Source organism: Triticum aestivum, chromosome 3B, assembly GCF_018294505.1.
Source record: "Triticum aestivum cultivar Chinese Spring chromosome 3B, IWGSC CS RefSeq v2.1, whole genome shotgun sequence".
Taxonomy (NCBI): Eukaryota; Viridiplantae; Streptophyta; class Magnoliopsida; order Poales; family Poaceae; genus Triticum; species Triticum aestivum.
In genome coordinates, this window is record NC_057801.1 from 22,821,632 (window position 1) to 22,838,995 (window position 17,364).

The 17,364-nt window shown below is 45.2% G+C and overlaps 1 protein-coding gene across 1 annotated transcript; it reads right to left on the bottom strand.

Annotated features, from left to right (window-relative positions):
• Positions 1–13,386: 13,386 nt before the first annotated feature.
• LOC123064443 (uncharacterized) lies at positions 13,387–15,328 on the bottom strand. The gene is made up of 3 exons (XM_044487928.1): positions 15,197–15,328; positions 14,352–15,155; positions 13,387–14,239 (listed from the first exon to the last, which is right to left on the bottom strand). Exons 2-3 carry the CDS (start codon positions 15,083–15,085, stop codon positions 13,609–13,611), a joined length of 1,365 nt encoding a protein of 454 aa, XP_044343863.1. The 5' UTR covers positions 15,086–15,155; positions 15,197–15,328; the 3' UTR covers positions 13,387–13,608.
• Positions 15,329–17,364: the final 2,036 nt, after the last annotated feature.

Genomic DNA, 17,364 nt, shown 5'->3' on the forward strand with positions numbered 1-17,364 from the left:
AAGACTGACGCTGATGGTAATGTTACTGTCTACAAAGCTCGACTTGTCGCAAAAGGTTTTCGGCAAGTTCAAGGAATTGACTACGATGAGACCTTCTCACCCGTAGCGATGCTTAAGTCCGTCCGAATCATGTTAGCAATTGCCGCATTTTATGATTATGAAATTTGGCAAATGGATGTCAAAACTGCATTCCTGAATGGATTTCTGGAAGAAGAGTTGTATATGATGCAACCAGAAGGTTTTGTCGATCCAAAGGGAGCTAACAAAGTGTGCAAGCTCCAGCGATCCATTTATGGACTGGTGCAAGCCTCTCGGAGTTGGAATAAACGTTTTGATAGTGTGATCAAAGCATTTGGTTTTATACAGACTTTCGGAGAAGCCTGTATTTACAAGAAAGTGAGTGGGAGCTCTGTAGCATTTCTGATATTATATGTGGATGACATATTACTGATTAGAAATGATATAGAATTTCTGGATAGCATAAAGGGATATTTGAATAAAAGTTTTTCAATGAAAGACCTCGGTGAAGCTGCTTACATATTAGGCATTAAGATCTATAGAGATAGATCAAGACGCTTAATTGGACTTTCACAAAGCACATACCTTGACAAAATTTTGAAGAAGTTCAAAATGGATCAAGCAAAGAAAGGGTTCTTGCCTGTGTTACAAGGTGTGAAATTGAGTAAGACTCAATGCCCGACCACTGCAGAAGATAGAGAGAATATGAAAGATGTTCCCTATGCATCAGCCATAGGTTCTATCATGTATGCAATGCTGTGTACCAGACCTGATGTGTGCCTTGCTATAAGTTTAGCAGGGAGGTACCAAAGTAATCCAGGAATGGATCACTGGACAGCGGTCAAGAACATCCTGAAATACCTGAAAAGGACTAAGGATATGTTTCTCGTATATGGAAGTGACAAAGAGCTCATCGTAAAAGGTTACGCTGATGCAAGCTTTGACACTGATCCGGACGATTCTAAATCGCAAACCGGATACGTGTTTACATTAAACGGTGGAGCTGTCAGTTGGTGCAGTTCTAAACAAAGCGTTGTAGCGGGATCTACATGTGAAGCGGAATACATAGCTGCTTCGGAAGCAGCAAATGAAGGAGTCTGGATGAAGGAGTTCATATCCGATCTAGGTGTCATACCTAGTGCATCGGGTCCAATAAAAATCTTTTGTGACAATACTGGTGCAATTGCCTTGGCAAAGGAATCCAGATTTCACAAAAGGACCAAACACATCAAGAGACGCTTCAACTCCATCCGGGATCTAGTCCAGGTGGGAGAAATAGAAATTTGCAAGATACATACGGATCTGAATGTTGCAGACCCGTTGACTAAGCCTCTTCCACGAGCAAAACATGATCAGCACCAAGGCTCCATGGGTGTTAGAATCATTACAGTGTAATCTAGATTATTGACTCTAGTGCAAGTGGGAGACTGAAGGAAATATGCCCTAGAGGCAATAATAAAGTTATTATTTATTTCCTTATAATCATGATAAATGTTTATTATTCATGCTAAAATTGTATTTACCGGAAACATAATACATGTGTGAATACATAGACAAACATAGTGTCACTAGTATGCCTCTACTTGACTAGCTCGTTAATCAAAGATGATTATGTTTCCTAACCATGAACAAAGAGTTGTTATTTGATTAACGAGGTCACATCATTAGTAGAATGATCTGATTGACATGACCCATTCCATTAGCTTAGCACCCGATCGTTTAGTATGTTGCTATTGCTTTCTTCATGACTTATACATGTTCCTATGACTATGAGATTATGCAACTCCCGTTTACCGGAGGAACACTTTGGGTACTACCAAACGTCACAACGTAACTGGGTGATTATAAAGGAGTACTACAGGTGTCTCCAATGGTCGATGTTGGGTTGGCGTATTTCGAGATTAGGATTTGTCACTCCGATTGTTGGAGAGGTATCTCTGGGCCCTCTCGGTAATACACATCACATAAGCCTTGCAAGCATTACAACTAATATGTTAGTTGTGAGATGATGTATTACGGAACGAGTAAAGAGACTTGCCGGTAACGAGATTGAACTAGGTATTGGATACCGACGATCAAATCTCGGGCAAGTAACATACCGATGACAAAGGGAACAACGTATGTTGTTATGCGGTCTGACCGATAAAGATCTTCGTAGAATATGTAGGAGCCAATATGGGCATCCAGGTCCCGCTATTGGTTATTGACCAGAGACATGTCTCGGTCATGTCTACATTGTTCTCGAACCCGTAGGGTCCGCACGCTTAAGGTTACGATGACAGTTATATTATGAGTTTATGCATTTTGATGTACCGAAGGTTGTTCGGAGTCCCGGATGTGATCACGGACATGACGAGGAGTCTCGAAATGGTCGAGACATAAAGATTGATATATTGGAAGCCTATGTTTGGACATCGGAAGTGTTCCGGGTGAAATCGGGATTTTACCGGGTTACCGGGAGGTTACCGGAACCCCCCGGGAACCACATGGGCCTTCATGGGCCTTAGTGGAAAGGAGAAAGGGGCAGCCCAAGGGGGCTGCGCGCCTCCCCCCTTCCCCTAGTCCTATTAGGACTAGGAGAGGTGGCCGGCCACCCCTCTCCCTCTTTTCCCCTTGGGAATCCTAGTTGGAATAGGATTGGAGGGGAGTCCTACTCCCGGTAGGAGTAGGACTCCTCCTGCGCCTCCTCCTCCTGGCCGGCGCACCCTCCCCCCTTGGCTCCTTTATATACTGAGGCAGGGGCACCTCTAAACACACAAGTTGACACAAGTTGATCCACGTGATCGATTCCTTAGCCGTGTGCGGTGCCCCCTGCCACCATATTCCTCGATAATACTGTAGCGGAGTTTAGGCGAAGCCCTGCTGCTGTAGTTCATCAAGATCGTCACCACGCCGTCGTGCTGACGAAACTCTTCCCCGACACTTTGCTGGATCGGAGTCCGGGGATCGTCATCGAGCTGAACGTGTGCTCGAACTCGGAGGTGCCGTAGTTTCGGTGCTTGATCGGTTGGATCGTGAAGACGTACGACTACTTCCTCTACGTCGTGTCATCGCTTCCGCAGTCGGTCTGCGTAGGGTACGTAGACAATACTCTTCCCCTCGTTGCTATGCATCACATGATCCTGTGTGCGCGTAGGAAAATTTTTGAAATTACTACGAAACCCAACAGTAGTTTGTATATTATCGTGCTATTTTCACGGAAGTTTTCGGGGCTGTTTTTCCCCGGTAAAACTTATCATGGTGTTGCACGTAATTTATGAGGCGTGTGGTGCATAAAATATCATATCATACACATAATAGTTACCGGATATGTTTTAGTAAAAAAATTCGAAGTCCAAAAGGTAATCAGGCATGGGCTATGTAAGTTACCATGGTGTTTACACAGATGTTATCAGGACATGAAAAATCTGAACTTTTTTCAAAGTTATCAACCTTTTGTTGGGGTCGAAAGTTATCGTCCGATACTAACAGAAGTCACCAATATTTTTCATATGTTGTTAGCAACAAAAATGTATAGCTAAAATGCTCTCATTTAATCAGTAGCTACCAAACGAGCAACAATTGTAACATCATATACAGCTAAACAAAACTCTCATTTCTTATGCCTTCAAAAACAAAACCAATCAATTTCTTTGTATCAGCGATGCAAAATTCAGCAGAACAAGGCCAACAAAGATCATCCTTTCTATAGAATAGAGGAACATAAGGTACTACTGTACTTGTTTTAGTGGAAGAAAAACGATATGCTATTTTCTACATATATTATTGGGTATGCGGGTCATACATTACCGTGCTATTTTCACATAAGTTGTCGGGGTATGTTTTTCAACAACTATTTTCCCCTTGGTCAAAGTTACTGCGCTGCTTTTACGTAAGTTATCGGGTATGCAGTTCATACATTACCGTGCTATTTTCACGTAAGTTGCCGCGGTATAGTTTTCAACAACCTTTTCCCCTCTTTGGTCAAAGTTACTGCACAAATTATTGGGTATGATGTTCGTATATTACCGCTATTTTCAAATAAATTTAGGGGGAGTATGTTTCAACATTTTTTCTACTCGGGTTCAAATTTCTATGATGTTATCACCTAAGTTATCAAGTCTGTGATGCGTATATTATCATGCTATTTACACTTGATTTACCAGGTGTATCTTTTCGATAATTTTCTTTCCCATGGTCAAAGTTAACATGATGTTCGTATGCATGTTATCACGTCTATGGTGCCTATATTATCATGCTATTTACACAAAAATTATTGGAGTATATTTTCAACAATCCTCTCATGGTCATAGTTACTACGGTGTTTATACGTAAATTATCAGGTATATGATGCATATATACCATACTACTTACAAAGAATTTACGATGGGTATGTTTTCAGTTACTTTTTCTTCGGGTCTAAAAATATCCTGGTGTTTGCACCTACATTACAGGTCTGCAATGCACATATTACCGTGCTATTTACACAAAAGTTACCCTAGTTATTTTTTCAACAAATAGAAATAGAATATGGATATGGTTAATATGGGCAATATATGTTCATGACACGTCAAGCAGAAATGAAATAAAATGTAATTTTGCTTGTTTAGAATGTCATGCTAAGATGCTAACCCAGGTCAAGTACTCTCACAACAAACATTCTGATGTGAGCATGTTACTTTATAGAAGGCTAATGGAGTTTCTGCATATGTACTAGATGAAAAATCTCACATTATATGGTTCCTTGAACTAGCAGCAGGATGGTCTAGGAAGGTCACATCCAGAACAGAGCTTGGACTTTCAGCTTCTTGTTCACAACTTAAATATAACCCACCGTATAAACTATGAGCTAATCATGTGCGCGTCGAAGACAATCAAAACTGCCGAGTATCGTATGAATGGCTCATGGCTGAACTGAATCATGTCCAGATGTGGAGAAGAAATCATACTCAATCAGACGAAACTATAAAATTTGGGAAAAAGAACAACGACAAATAATCTTGATTATGTTCTGTTCTGTCAAGGCGGATTAGCAATACATCATAATAATGTGGTTATGCCACTGATACATGTTCTACATCTGTGCATATATATCAATCATTTTTGCACACGGGGATCCAGCACACTCAGGCGGCTTATTCTCTACTAGCTTCTCTGCTAGTACATCAGAATTCAGAAAAGCACCCACCTAGAATTAGTTACTCTGCTAGTACAACAAAATTCAGAAAACTCACCTACCTAGAATTCAGATCTTACCTAGAATTTATACCTTACGATTGATGTAATGGAGGGTTGCAGCCATCACCCGGACCTATCAGTCCACGAAGGAGCTGTCTAGCTTCCGCACCTGCACCTTCAGACGAATGCTGCTATTGTATGGGGCGAGCAGGGCAAGGACAAGCTCGGACGTGTTTACAAGGAGGAGTTTCCTCGCTCACCTCAAAAGGAACAAGCAAAACAAGGACGAGCACAGATGGGAACCAGAACAACGGCGATCTCGGAGGTCAGCTCAGACGGGGAAAGCGGCCAAGCTGGCGGTGTACGAGCGGAGCGGCTGTGAGGTCGAGGATGAGCGGCGGAGTTGAGATCGAAGTCGAACGACTGGGCGTTGATGGAGAAGTCTACGGGGACGACCGGCCCGGCCGGCGGTGAGATTGAGGACGAGCTATGGGATCGAGGTGGAGGAATACAGAGTATTGGCGGCGGCGGCGAACAGGAATTCCATCTTATGGCGGCATGGTGAGAGAGGAAAGGAACCACTTGACTTTGGTCGAACGAATCGGTACGCGTTCACTTCGCGGTGGCATGCATGCGTAAATATGTCTCTACTCCATCTTCTCCGTTTCCGGCAACCCAGTGGCGAGATCGCGACCGTACGATCAAAAAATCGATGGCATCCAGGTCGTGCGTCGGATTTGAAATGGACGGCATCCAGGTGGTGTGGCGTTTTTGCAATATGTCACACGGTTGCCAAATACATATTTCGCTTAATTATAATGCATTTTTTGGGGTCCGAAACAGATCTTGTCAGAAACACATATATGCTTTTCATATTCGCTGATCTTTGAGATAGTAGAGTAATGTTGCTGCAGGTGTGCTCCGAATTAATGTTCCTGTTGTTCAGATGCAATGTGAAATGCCCCACGCATGAACCTGCAAATCAGATTGCAGATGCAGCTAGCGACAGGTAAAATCCGTGCAGCTCCTGGATTCGAGCATATATAAATCCAAAAATTCCATCTTAGAAGACCACGTACGAGAGTGAGATCTCTCACAAGCTACAAGCCTGAGATCCAAACCAACCTCTGTGATTCAAACAGACAATCTAGCGAGCTACTTGACAACAAAATGGACAGTAATAATAATTTATAGCTCCAGTGTCACACCCAAAAACAATCCAAACAAAAAACAACATATATATGATCAAGTTTGAGATGGAGCATCTAGATTAATTTACTCTTTCTGGGATCTCTTGGATCCAATAACATGACGTGTATGGAAAAGATCCGATCACCCGACATGCAGTAATAAGGCTGGAGTCGAAAGACTCGTAACCCGTTGGGTATATGCTACCTATACTTTCAACCCTGAAGCTATTCAAATGATAGCCAAACGCCATTGCATTTAATTTATGGCTCTCCCACCTGCTCAAAAAGAGAATCTCTTTGTGCGGGTGAAATCCAAGTATCTCGATTTCACAAGATGAATAATGGCGCTGTTCAATCCTGTCTATGTCGTCGGTAATATCATCATCATCATCATCGGAGTTCCATTCAAAATTTTCTTGAATTACTTCTTCCTTGTCGATAACTGGAAGATGAGATTGAAAGATGTTATAGTTAATGTCTTCTAATATCCAGGGTCCATGAACTTGGCGATCAAACATTTCCACCGGCATAAAGTCATAATTGTGCTTTAATATCCACTCAAACTGACCACACGATTCACTGAGGGTGCAAACCAGAATGTGATTGTTCTTAACAAATGATGCACAATACACTCCTTTTTCTCATAATCCTATATAACTGCTCAGTCCAATACCCATTGGTGGATTAATCACATTGCACAAAGTTTCTTTGTAGCTCAGCCGCGGTGATTGTTTGTACGAGATCGGTGGTTTTTTGTAGCCGATGGTGATGTAGTTTGTTTGTTTCCATGTCGTAGTGTGCAGATGAACACAACCAAGTTCTTAGCGTCTTTGGAGTCCTTGGCCACGATGGGACTTGATGAGCTCAATTACGATTCCATTTGGCAAGAGAAAGAGGTGGATGAGGAAGAGGAGGAGGCCAAGGAGGTGGTGGCCGATGAGGAGGTGGGCGATGATTAAGAGGAGGTTCTGGAGGTGACCTACGCAAGCATGCGGTGGTCAAGGTCACGCACCGCCAACTACAATCACAAAGAGGATGTTTTTCGGGAATACGCCAGGCTTGCGTATCATTTGACTAATAGAAGGAATAGAATGAGTACAACGGGAGGTACAACACATTACACGAACATAGGTAGGTGTGAACATGTTGCTCGGAGCAGAAATACAAGGGATGATTGACCTGAACAAAGAAACAACGCAGCTAAAACCAACGCAACCCGAACCAAGAGTGACAATGTTGAACAAGCAATAAGCCTCAACTGCCAAGCCAACACCGAGGACAACGCGAGCGAGCAAAATAGCGCCTTCAAGAAATAAGATGGAGCCGAGACATCTTTGCCATACGGTCCGGAGCAGCTGGGCCTAGGGTTTCCCACGAGCTCGAAGAGGGGCGCAACTGGAGGCCATAACAGTGCCTTCAAGAAGGAAATACGACACCCGCGGGCGCCGCCACTACCAGCACCGGCAAGCAGAGCAAAGATTTCTCCCCGGCCTAAAGCTGGTCAATCCCATAGCCGCCTGGTATGGAATCTTGGACGAGGAAGCTAGCCAGTGCTGATCGAAACCACCAGGCTAGAAAGGGGTAGGTGGGGTTGCGCCTATCGCCGGAGGGTGGCACCGTCTCCGGGCGTACGAGCATCAGATTTGGCAAAAGGAGGAGGCCTTAAGGGGATTTGGCAAAAGGGGAAGGCACAGGAGCATCGAATTCGGCGACTAAGCAAAGACACCGCGAGGGGAGGCGAAGGCGACCGGCGACGCCGGCAAGCTCGGATTGGAGAGACACAGATCCGAGCTTCCTTGGTCTTAGCCATCAGGACATCGGCAGAGAACGCCGACAAGCCTTGGACGCCGGAAAACACGGGTGAGAGCCACCGGGGCTTGGACTAAGAGGATGTTGCTCTTTCCGATGCTTGGATGAAGATCTCCATGGATGCAACGACGATTGGAACAGATTAAACCAAGACTGTTTTGGGAGAGAATTACCGACCACTACAAGAACTCCGTGAACGTGCAATCAAGCCGCACGCAAGGTTCTCTTGGGCTCGTTGGAGTACCTTCATGCTATGTTTTGTGGTGATTTTGGATCAAACATTGTGTTTGAAGTGATGTCTTTTGGGTGAACTTTGCACGTTTTAATTTGCAAACCACGATGATTTTGGGAGATCTATGCTTTTTCGGCTGATTTATGGGACAACCCGAAAATCCAGCCCGAACAGATCCCGCAAAAACGGCCCGGTCCGTAAAAAGTTAAAGGGGCACCGTAAACCACCCTTGCATTCCAAATATATATGCCGGCGTCAGGGAGATTTAGTGTATCCCTTCCCTTTATCGCCTTTCCATCTCTACCGCAAATCCTCCCATCTCTGGAGACAAATCGACCCCCCCCCCCCCCCGACAGCGTTTTGCCGCGGTTTGCTCGAGTGGATCTTCACGGCGATGGCGAGGACGGGTGCAGGGCGTGCCGTCGTTAGGGGTTTCGGCCACCGCGGGGGCTTCGGGTGCCGTTTTGGCGCCCGCGGAGGCTTCATCGCCCGCAAGCGTCGGAACGATGACGAGCCAGTCAGTTCCGGCCTCCGCCCACCCGTGTCAGACATGTAGAGGGAGGTGGCGTGCAAGCACGGCACCAAGTCCCGCAGCGCCGGCGCGAGGGCTTGGGCCAACTTCCATCGCCCCGGCGACATCTTCGATCCAGCGTTGCAGCACCATAGCGAAGCTCGCATGGTTCCACGCCAAGGAGGTCGCCGCAGCCGGAGATGTAGCAGCGGTCGCACGTGTGCCGGCGCTACAGGAGGAGTTCCAGTTGCAGACCACCCTCTGCTCCACGCTGATGTACAACACTCCCCACGGCAACGAGCCCCTGCCCAGCCACGACAGCGACAACGACTCCAGCGATGAGTAGATCTACGCAATGTGTTTTTAAATTTCGGTTATGTCTAATTATGGTTTGTACTATAAACTCCCTTATGCTATGCGTGTGATGAGCTTCCCTATGCTATGCTTGTTATGAACTCCAGCGAGATGTTTTTAGCGTGAAGTAGTTTGTTTAAATTTGCAGGATCACTATGCTGGATCTTTCTTGCAGTGCGCCCGGTGTCCTGCAAAAAAGTTTACAGAAATGATTTTGCGGGACGGCGGATTGCGGGATCTGATAGAGATGCTCTAAGTACGCTTCAAACTTGTAACAATGTGCAAAGATTGCTACCGTATGCTCTCTACCTTAATCCCATTCTTTTTGGAACATTGATCTCCTCACTACTAGAATCTGCAAATAGCCCTAGGGCCTAATACCCTAAGCAAAAGGGCAAAAACACTAGGGAAACCATTTTCCCTAGTGTATACCCTAGGGAAATCGCCCTAGGGCTTCGGTGGTGGGGGAATCTCGATTTTCCTTGGGTGTCCAAGGTATACCCTAGGTAACATCTACTTTCCCTTGGGTTTCCAACTCTAGGGAAACTGGCGACAGGAGGCCAGCCCCACTGACATGTAAAGTATGTTTCCTTTGGGTTCGTTTTGTTCCCTAGGGAAATCTTCTATAACGGCAGTGACCGTTAACCCGTACTACCCCTTGAGTTTAGGAACCCTAGGGAATCATTACTTATAAGTAGTATGGTAAAAACACACGCGTTCGTTGTATTTGCACAAATCTATAATATTTTTACATAATCACTCCAGAAAGTTGAAGACACAAAAGCGACGCGCGCACACACACATATATATTAACCATCATCATTTTACATGACAACAACCAGGAGCTTACAAAAGTACCCCACAATTCACAAAGTCTACTCTCCACTGTAGTCTGAACAGACTGTTAGCACACCATTTGGCCTTCTCATATTTTTTTTCTCAATGTATGTAATTCTAACCAGTGCCTAGCACAAGAAAATAGATATAAGTTAAACACACCCCAAGGTATCTCATAGTGTAATATGTCAAACACCTCAAGGTGTGCCAAACAGTAATGTGTGGATTAAATGATAACTCACATGTCCCCATCAGGTCTAATCAATGGACGTTCGGACTCATTTGCAATAGTCAGTAGAAGTGCTGCAGAACCTCTTAAGAATTTGGGAGTGGAAGCCACTCGTCATCCTGTAAAATTGAATTCAGCTGCATTAGTAAGGTCCACAGAAACACACAACTAAAGTTACACATTTCTGAGTTGACATAAGTATAGGAGCAAAATATATGTGCATAAAGTCATAAAATAACTAGAGATAAATATAACCACCAGAGATACAATTGTAAGTTCAACACAAAGGAAAAACAAGAAGATCATCAGTGTCCAGATTTAAAAATACATGGAGGACAATGTAACCTTAGACAGAAGAAAACTATTAGAAATCGTCGATTGCTTCATGAGATAATTGCAAGTCCACTCCATCTTCATATTCTGTACTAGACAAGGTTAAAAAAAAGTTTTCCAGAATTATGTCAAGCACATTTCAGATCGAAGTACTATGCACATGCTCGCAAGTTAGCCTATTTTTAGATCTACCAGTAGGTTCACTTCCCTTAATTAACTAACGAAATCTGATTAGAAATGTGATGGAACATGGCCATGTGAGCTCACCTAATTAAGCCTTGGTTCTGCTTTCTGAAGTTGAAGCACACGTCTATGGCTGCGGCAGATTGGTCTCGGTCGTGGGCGGCAGGGTAGGATCCACCGAGGGCGGCAGGCTAGCTAGGATCCGTCGAGGGCGGCAGGGTCGTGCGAGGATCGGAGCGGCGGAGACCTCCGGTGCGTCCGAAGCTACCGAGGGCGGCCGGTTGGTCAAGGCCCACGCCACCGCCGCCGGCGGCGGCTGCCTTTGTAGCGGCAGCCGCGGGAGCCCAAGTCTGCAGCGGCGGAGGCCGCCGCCGCCTACAATGGCGATGGCTTGAGGAGGGCGCGGGCGGCACCGCGATGGATGAGCTGCGCCGCCGTGGTTTTGGTGTTAATTTGGCGGCCCTCTCGGCACTGGGGTGGGATTTGGGAGGAAGCTCGTGCGTCTACAGGAGAAGGATTTGGGGGAAAATTGCCTTCGCGCGTGTACAGGGGAAACTTTGGCGCGTGTACAACCAATTCTGGGCGCGCTCGCCTGAAAAACTGGCGGGCTGGATACGCGCGTGATACAACCAATTCTGCGCGCGCGTGTACAACCAATTTGAGCTAGCCTATTTTTTCTTTTGTACAGACGCAAGAATGTGAGCTAGCCTCTGCAATAGAATATACTCCCCTGTACACGCGTATTTTTTTGTGGGACTGTACACGCGTATATTATGTATATACAGTAGTAAGTACTCGGTACTATACTTATATTTTCCCATCAAGTCTGTGCACAAAATAGAATTTATCAACTTACATTCCCAAAAAAGTGATCAATCAACCTATGGTTTTCTTATAGAATTACATTTCCACATGTATATTTTTTTCTATAGAATTAAATTTATATATCTTTGGTGAGTATATTGGAAATCAAGTGTGTGCAAATCTCCCTAGAGTTAACACTACAAACCCTAAGAATACTTCACGGTGTTAACGAGAGAGCCATGGCACCGTTAGTGGTGTGTGTTAGGTCCCTAGGGTTACATTTCTTTATCTCAGGCATAGCCCTTTCCTAAGGATTTTTATATGTAACCCTAGGGAACAGTGCCAACGTGGCATTGGATTGGTCCCATCCAGAGAATACCCCTTGGGTCTGGCAGCGAACCCTAAGGAAATAATACTACCCCTTGGGTTGTTAGTTCTTACCCTAGGGATACTTTGTGTTCTTAGGGTGTCCAGTTTGGCTCTAGGGAACAATTTTAGCCCTAGGGCTATCTGCAGATTCTACTAGTGCCTTAAACTAGAATTAGAATGGCATAGTAGGCACCAACCATCGGATAGACTTTATCAGTTTTCATAGTAAACGAAACCAACCTTCAGATATACTCTAAATTGACCTGCATGCAGTTTTTGTTTTGATGGTAAACCAAAACCTCCAAGCATTAAAACAATGCATTGCGATTATATTTTTCATGCAAAATAACATTTTCATGATATGACAACTTACACATGGCCAAGTCTCTGATTCAACTGGCTGGAAGGTTAATTTCCTTTAGTATCAGTCATGTGTTCCAGCATTGTCGGATCATACGCCACTCCTCCTTGACTCTGGGGATGGTTTTGCCACAAGGCTGAGGAAGTTTGGGGTGTCGAAGGAGTGATCACCTATCAGAAGATATGACTTTAGGTTATTATTATTTTTGCACAATGGTTTCTCCATGAATGGGTCGGCGGAGGAGGTATTCAAACATACTGTTCTTAGCCTTGCATTGTATCCACATCCGAGAGCAAAAGGGCATGGCAGCGACCAAGTTGGCAATTGGCTGCGGAACCAGAGCAGTGGAGGTGGAGGCGCAAGTGGCAGATAGATTGATCTCAGGAGACACCACTATGAGGAAACTAACTAAGCGCCTCCTCACCGTTTTCTCTCTCCGATAGGTGGCCCAACAAGTGGATCAACCAATGCGGTTCATTTCTATCATCATAAGTTAAATTCCAAAAGGGCATCTGATCCCATCTCATGGAGTGCACCTACCTACCATGGTGCGGAGAAATCTTTATAGGGTGATGAGAAGCTCCAAAAACTAAAAATTAAGAGCTGAGAGACAAATTCGTTCTTTGATAACAAGGTCACTCCAAGAAACTATGAAGTAAAGTTGTACAAGGCAGAGGGAGAAATCAACGGTGTACCAAAGTTGTGGAACAATACAAGGCGGGCTGGCTAGCAACGGTAGAAGGGGCCATCAAGTAGCCCCTGAAATAGCGGAGTGTGCAAATAGAAAGAATTATGTACTGAATATGCTTTCCTGAGTTAGACACCTTAATTAGTTTGTGTAATGCTGCCGCAGGGGTACTCCAAATAAATATACATGTTATTCAGATGTGATGTTGAATCGCCTCATGCATGAACCTGGAAATCAGATTGCAGATGCAACTAGCAGCAGGTAAAATCGATGCAATTCCTGTAATCCGATGCGAGTATATGAACATCTAAAAACTCCTGCTTAGAAGACTACATTACGTGAATGAGATCTCTTGAAGCTAGACGCATGAGATGCAAACCCATCTGCGAGCCCCAAACACAGAATCTAGGAGCTACTTGATAACAAAATGGAGTAATAATAATTAAAGAATAATTTGTTGCAGAAGTCACAGCCAAAATTATCCAAACAAAAACAGCACATATGTGATAATGTTTAAGACGAGCTACTACCGATTAATTCACGCTTTCTGGGGTTTCTCCAATCCAACATGGCGTGTACGGAAAAGATTCAATCTCATGAGATTCATTAGGAATGCTGCAGTTGAAATAGTCGTGACCTGTCGGGTATATGCTACCCAATTTTTCAACCTTGAAGCTATTCAAATGATAGGCAAACGCCATTGCATTCAATTTATAGTCCTCTGACCTACTCAAAAAGAGAATCTCTTTGTACGGGTGAAATCCAAGTACCTCCATCTCAAAATATGGACGATGTTGCACTTCAACAATGTCTAGGTTCTCATTGAAATCGTCATCATCGGAGTTCCATTCAAAATTCTCTTGAATTACTTCTTCCTTGTTGATATTTGGTAGATGAGAACGAAAAATTTCATAGTTAATGTCTTGTATGGTCCAGGGTCCATTAACTTGGCCATCAAACATTTGCACAGGCTTAAGGTCATAGTCGTTCTTTAATATCCACTCGAACTGATCACACGATTCAGTGAGGGTGTAAACCAGAATGTGAGCATTCTCAACAAATGATGCACAGTACACACCTTTTTCAGATAATCCTAGATAACTGCTCCACCCAATATCCGTTGGTGGCTTAATCACACTGTACTTATCTTCAGACAAAGATATTCTGCAAAATCAAATGGTTGGCAATAAATTTTTGAAATTCAGCGCACAGGATTATATGTGATTAAAATAAACACTAAAAATAAAATTATATGTGAACTGGTCTAGGAATGTACCTCATAACAAAATCACTTTGACAATGCACATAAAGGGATCCGCGCCAATAGACCGAGTTTTGTTGTCCCTCAAAGCGCACACGTGCCTTTGCAACGGTTCCTGCGGCGTCCCCTTCTCGAACAAACAACCTCTCCTCCCAACAGCCTCTCCTTGAAGAGAATACATGCAATATATATGGAGATGGAGGCCATTCGGATGTCTCTTCTAAAGGGTTAATCTCATATTTTCCCCAATCCAAATAAGGGATCTGAAACACCTGGTAATGGGATGACACCGTGGGATCAAAGGCCAGAAAATAATCACCACGATTGTCCGGGCATAAGGGCAGAGCGTTCCACCATCGCGTGGCAGGGTTAACCACGTAGTGATCATCGATGTAGCTCCCTTGGAGCAAGAGGAGTCCATTACAGTGATCCTCGATGTAGTAGTTGCCATCGGGGCGAAGTTCAATGGCCCTGGGCAGGAAATCGAGCTTGCCGCTAATAATAGGCTGACCCGCGGACGCGGGGCGGGAGAAGAACTCGGGCAGACATAGCCTCCTGAAGCAGATGAAGATGCCGCTGAACGGGAGCTGCCTGCGGAGGAGTCCCTCGCCGTCGATGATTGCCCGCCACGCTTTGCACACGCAGCGCGACACGGCGAGCGAGCGTGGCCCCGTCACGCGACGGAGCACATCGACGAGCACGTCCTCAGGCAGACGCTCCACCAGGTCTCCGTCCGCCGGCGCTTCCATCTATTTCTAGATGTTGGCCTGCTGATTGGCAACCAAATACCAAGACGCCTGCCTATACATATCTCAGCAGGAAGCTGATCGAGTCAAAGAAGTAAACCTGCTAGGAATCAGTGACAGGAGATGGGTGGCGACGGCTGGAAAAGGGAGGAAGGCGGTGAGGTGGCGCGAGCTCGTCGGCTCTGGCGCCGGTGGGAAGAGGAGAAAGGGGATCGGCGGTGGAGGAGAAGAGAACACAGCGGCGGTTGGGGAGAGAGTGAATGATTTTTAGGGTTTGCTTCGTTTTTAAAGTAGGAGAGTTAGATGGGCTGGATTTGGGCCGGGTGGATGGTTTCTGGGCTTGGGGAGACGATCACCGTTACAGAGGGAAAGTTTTGTTATGGAGACCCTGTAGAGACCAAGGTTTTGGTTACCGAATGAGGCATTTTTACCGAGGGGGACTGGTAAACGCGGTTACCACGGTTACCGAGAAATACCGAGAATATTTCGAACGAATTTTATAGTTGAATATGAACGAATATTTGAACCAAAGACCTCTTAAAACAGGAACTAAATTGCGACCAACACGCCAGAACCAACTCTCATGACATTAATTAGATCCTACGTACTTTACTACAAATCGAGTGTTTAAATTCAAAAAATTCAAAAAACTGGTATTTTTTGCTTGGTACGTGGATTTACCGAGGGGCACGGAAATACGCGGTAACCACGGGAAATCTCGAAATTTCGATCGGTAACCAAAACCTTGGTAGAGACTCGCTTCCAACTACTAACGTTTTGCTCCCCTCAAAAAAAAAAAAGAACTACTAACGTTTTGCAGCATAGACATATGTCAACAACGTTTGTCTGTGATCGATTGCGTCATGGCGAGATGTGTCTAGTCACTTGCAGGGGAGTAGCCTCCCCCCCCCCCCCCCCCCCCCCCCCCCCCCCAAAAAAAACACCCCCTCGGGGGCTCCGACGATCGCTAGGCGATCTGGCGGCGACGGCGGACGAGCGCTCGTCAGATGGTGGACTCGAAGGCGGGGATCCCGCCAGAGGGGAGGATATTGACTACTGGAGGGGGTCAGGAGGTGGGCCTCTTCAGCATGAAGGAGTGGGAGGAGATCAGGAAGAGATCGAGGCGGAACCTTCGGGGATCGAAGGATCGGGCCCGATGCTTAATTCGGGCGCAGAGGAGAGCGAAGGAAATCGAAGTTGTTTTGGCAGGTTAGATCCCGTTGTCTCCTGGAAAGGAAAGCGGGATAGGATTGGGGAGGGCCATGCATCCCGATGGATCAGAGGGGATTGGATCGACGGGAAAGGGCGTCGTGTGCGCTGGGTTTGTACAGGCAGTTTCGGTTGATTCAGTAATTTGCTTATTCATTCCGGATTTCAGCATGAGAGATCAACGGGATTTGAAGGAGGGGTCGATTTTAGGCCCAGATAATACCTTTCGTGGATCAATCAGAGGAGAGGGAGCTGTTTTTGCTGTAGTTACTAGTAAGTGTGCACGTGCAACGCACATATCTACAAATGGCAATGCCGGTATGATAACCCTAGAAGCGGTACCAGTTCAATATGCAAGGTGTGTTGGAGCAGTGGATGTCGGGGCAGCGGCCCTGTGAGGTTTTCAACTTCCACGACATAGACTTTGTGTCGTGTTGGTTGCAATTATTGAAAGCATGCGGAATGCTTATCTCTTCATTACCCTGGAAGAGTGTTCTTTTCTGACAGTGATGGAAGAGAGGCTTTTCGACGGAGTGAGTCCCCCAACCTAGTGTGTGTTTGTGTGCATTTCTATTATCAAGAAAACATCAGAGCTTTTGCTTCGTGTTTGAATTTATTTATTACTTATACTCATTTCTTCAACTAAAATTCAGATATATCGAATGTGTTTTTTATCAATATTGTTTTTCAACTTTTTTAGATATTATTTATACAGGAAACCTATTAAAACATCAAATGATTGTGACTATAAAAATAATGAATTTTTATTATTAGAACAATGTGAGGTGAATCGGACACCGCCGATAAAAAGAAGACAATTTTTTTTTTGGTTCGGACAACACCGTGATCAATCACAATCTCTCACGTCACTGCCTAGTACAGTACTCTACATAGTACTCCAGTATTAAGAAAAAAAAACGTCAGTCATCCTCTCCACTACCGCTTCAGATTCTTCTCTGGATAGTTCCCCACCACTGCCTCACAATCTCCTCCGTTCCCCATTCTCTCCACCACAGCCAGCGCTCCCTGGTCAGGCCGCCCCCTTCCCTTCGTCACCACCGCCGGCGCTCCCT

What these genes read in the sequence shown, in the direction of transcription:
- LOC123064443 (XM_044487928.1), bottom strand. Translation starts at nt 15,085, where the DNA reads ATGGAAGCGCCGGCGGACGGAGACCTGGTGGAGCGTCTGCCTGAGGAC. An exon ending in CAAAGTGATTTTGTTATGAG is followed by an intron (nt 14,240 to 14,351) that starts GTACATTCCTAG and finishes TTGATTTTGCAG; the next exon opens with AATATCTTTGTCTGAAGATA.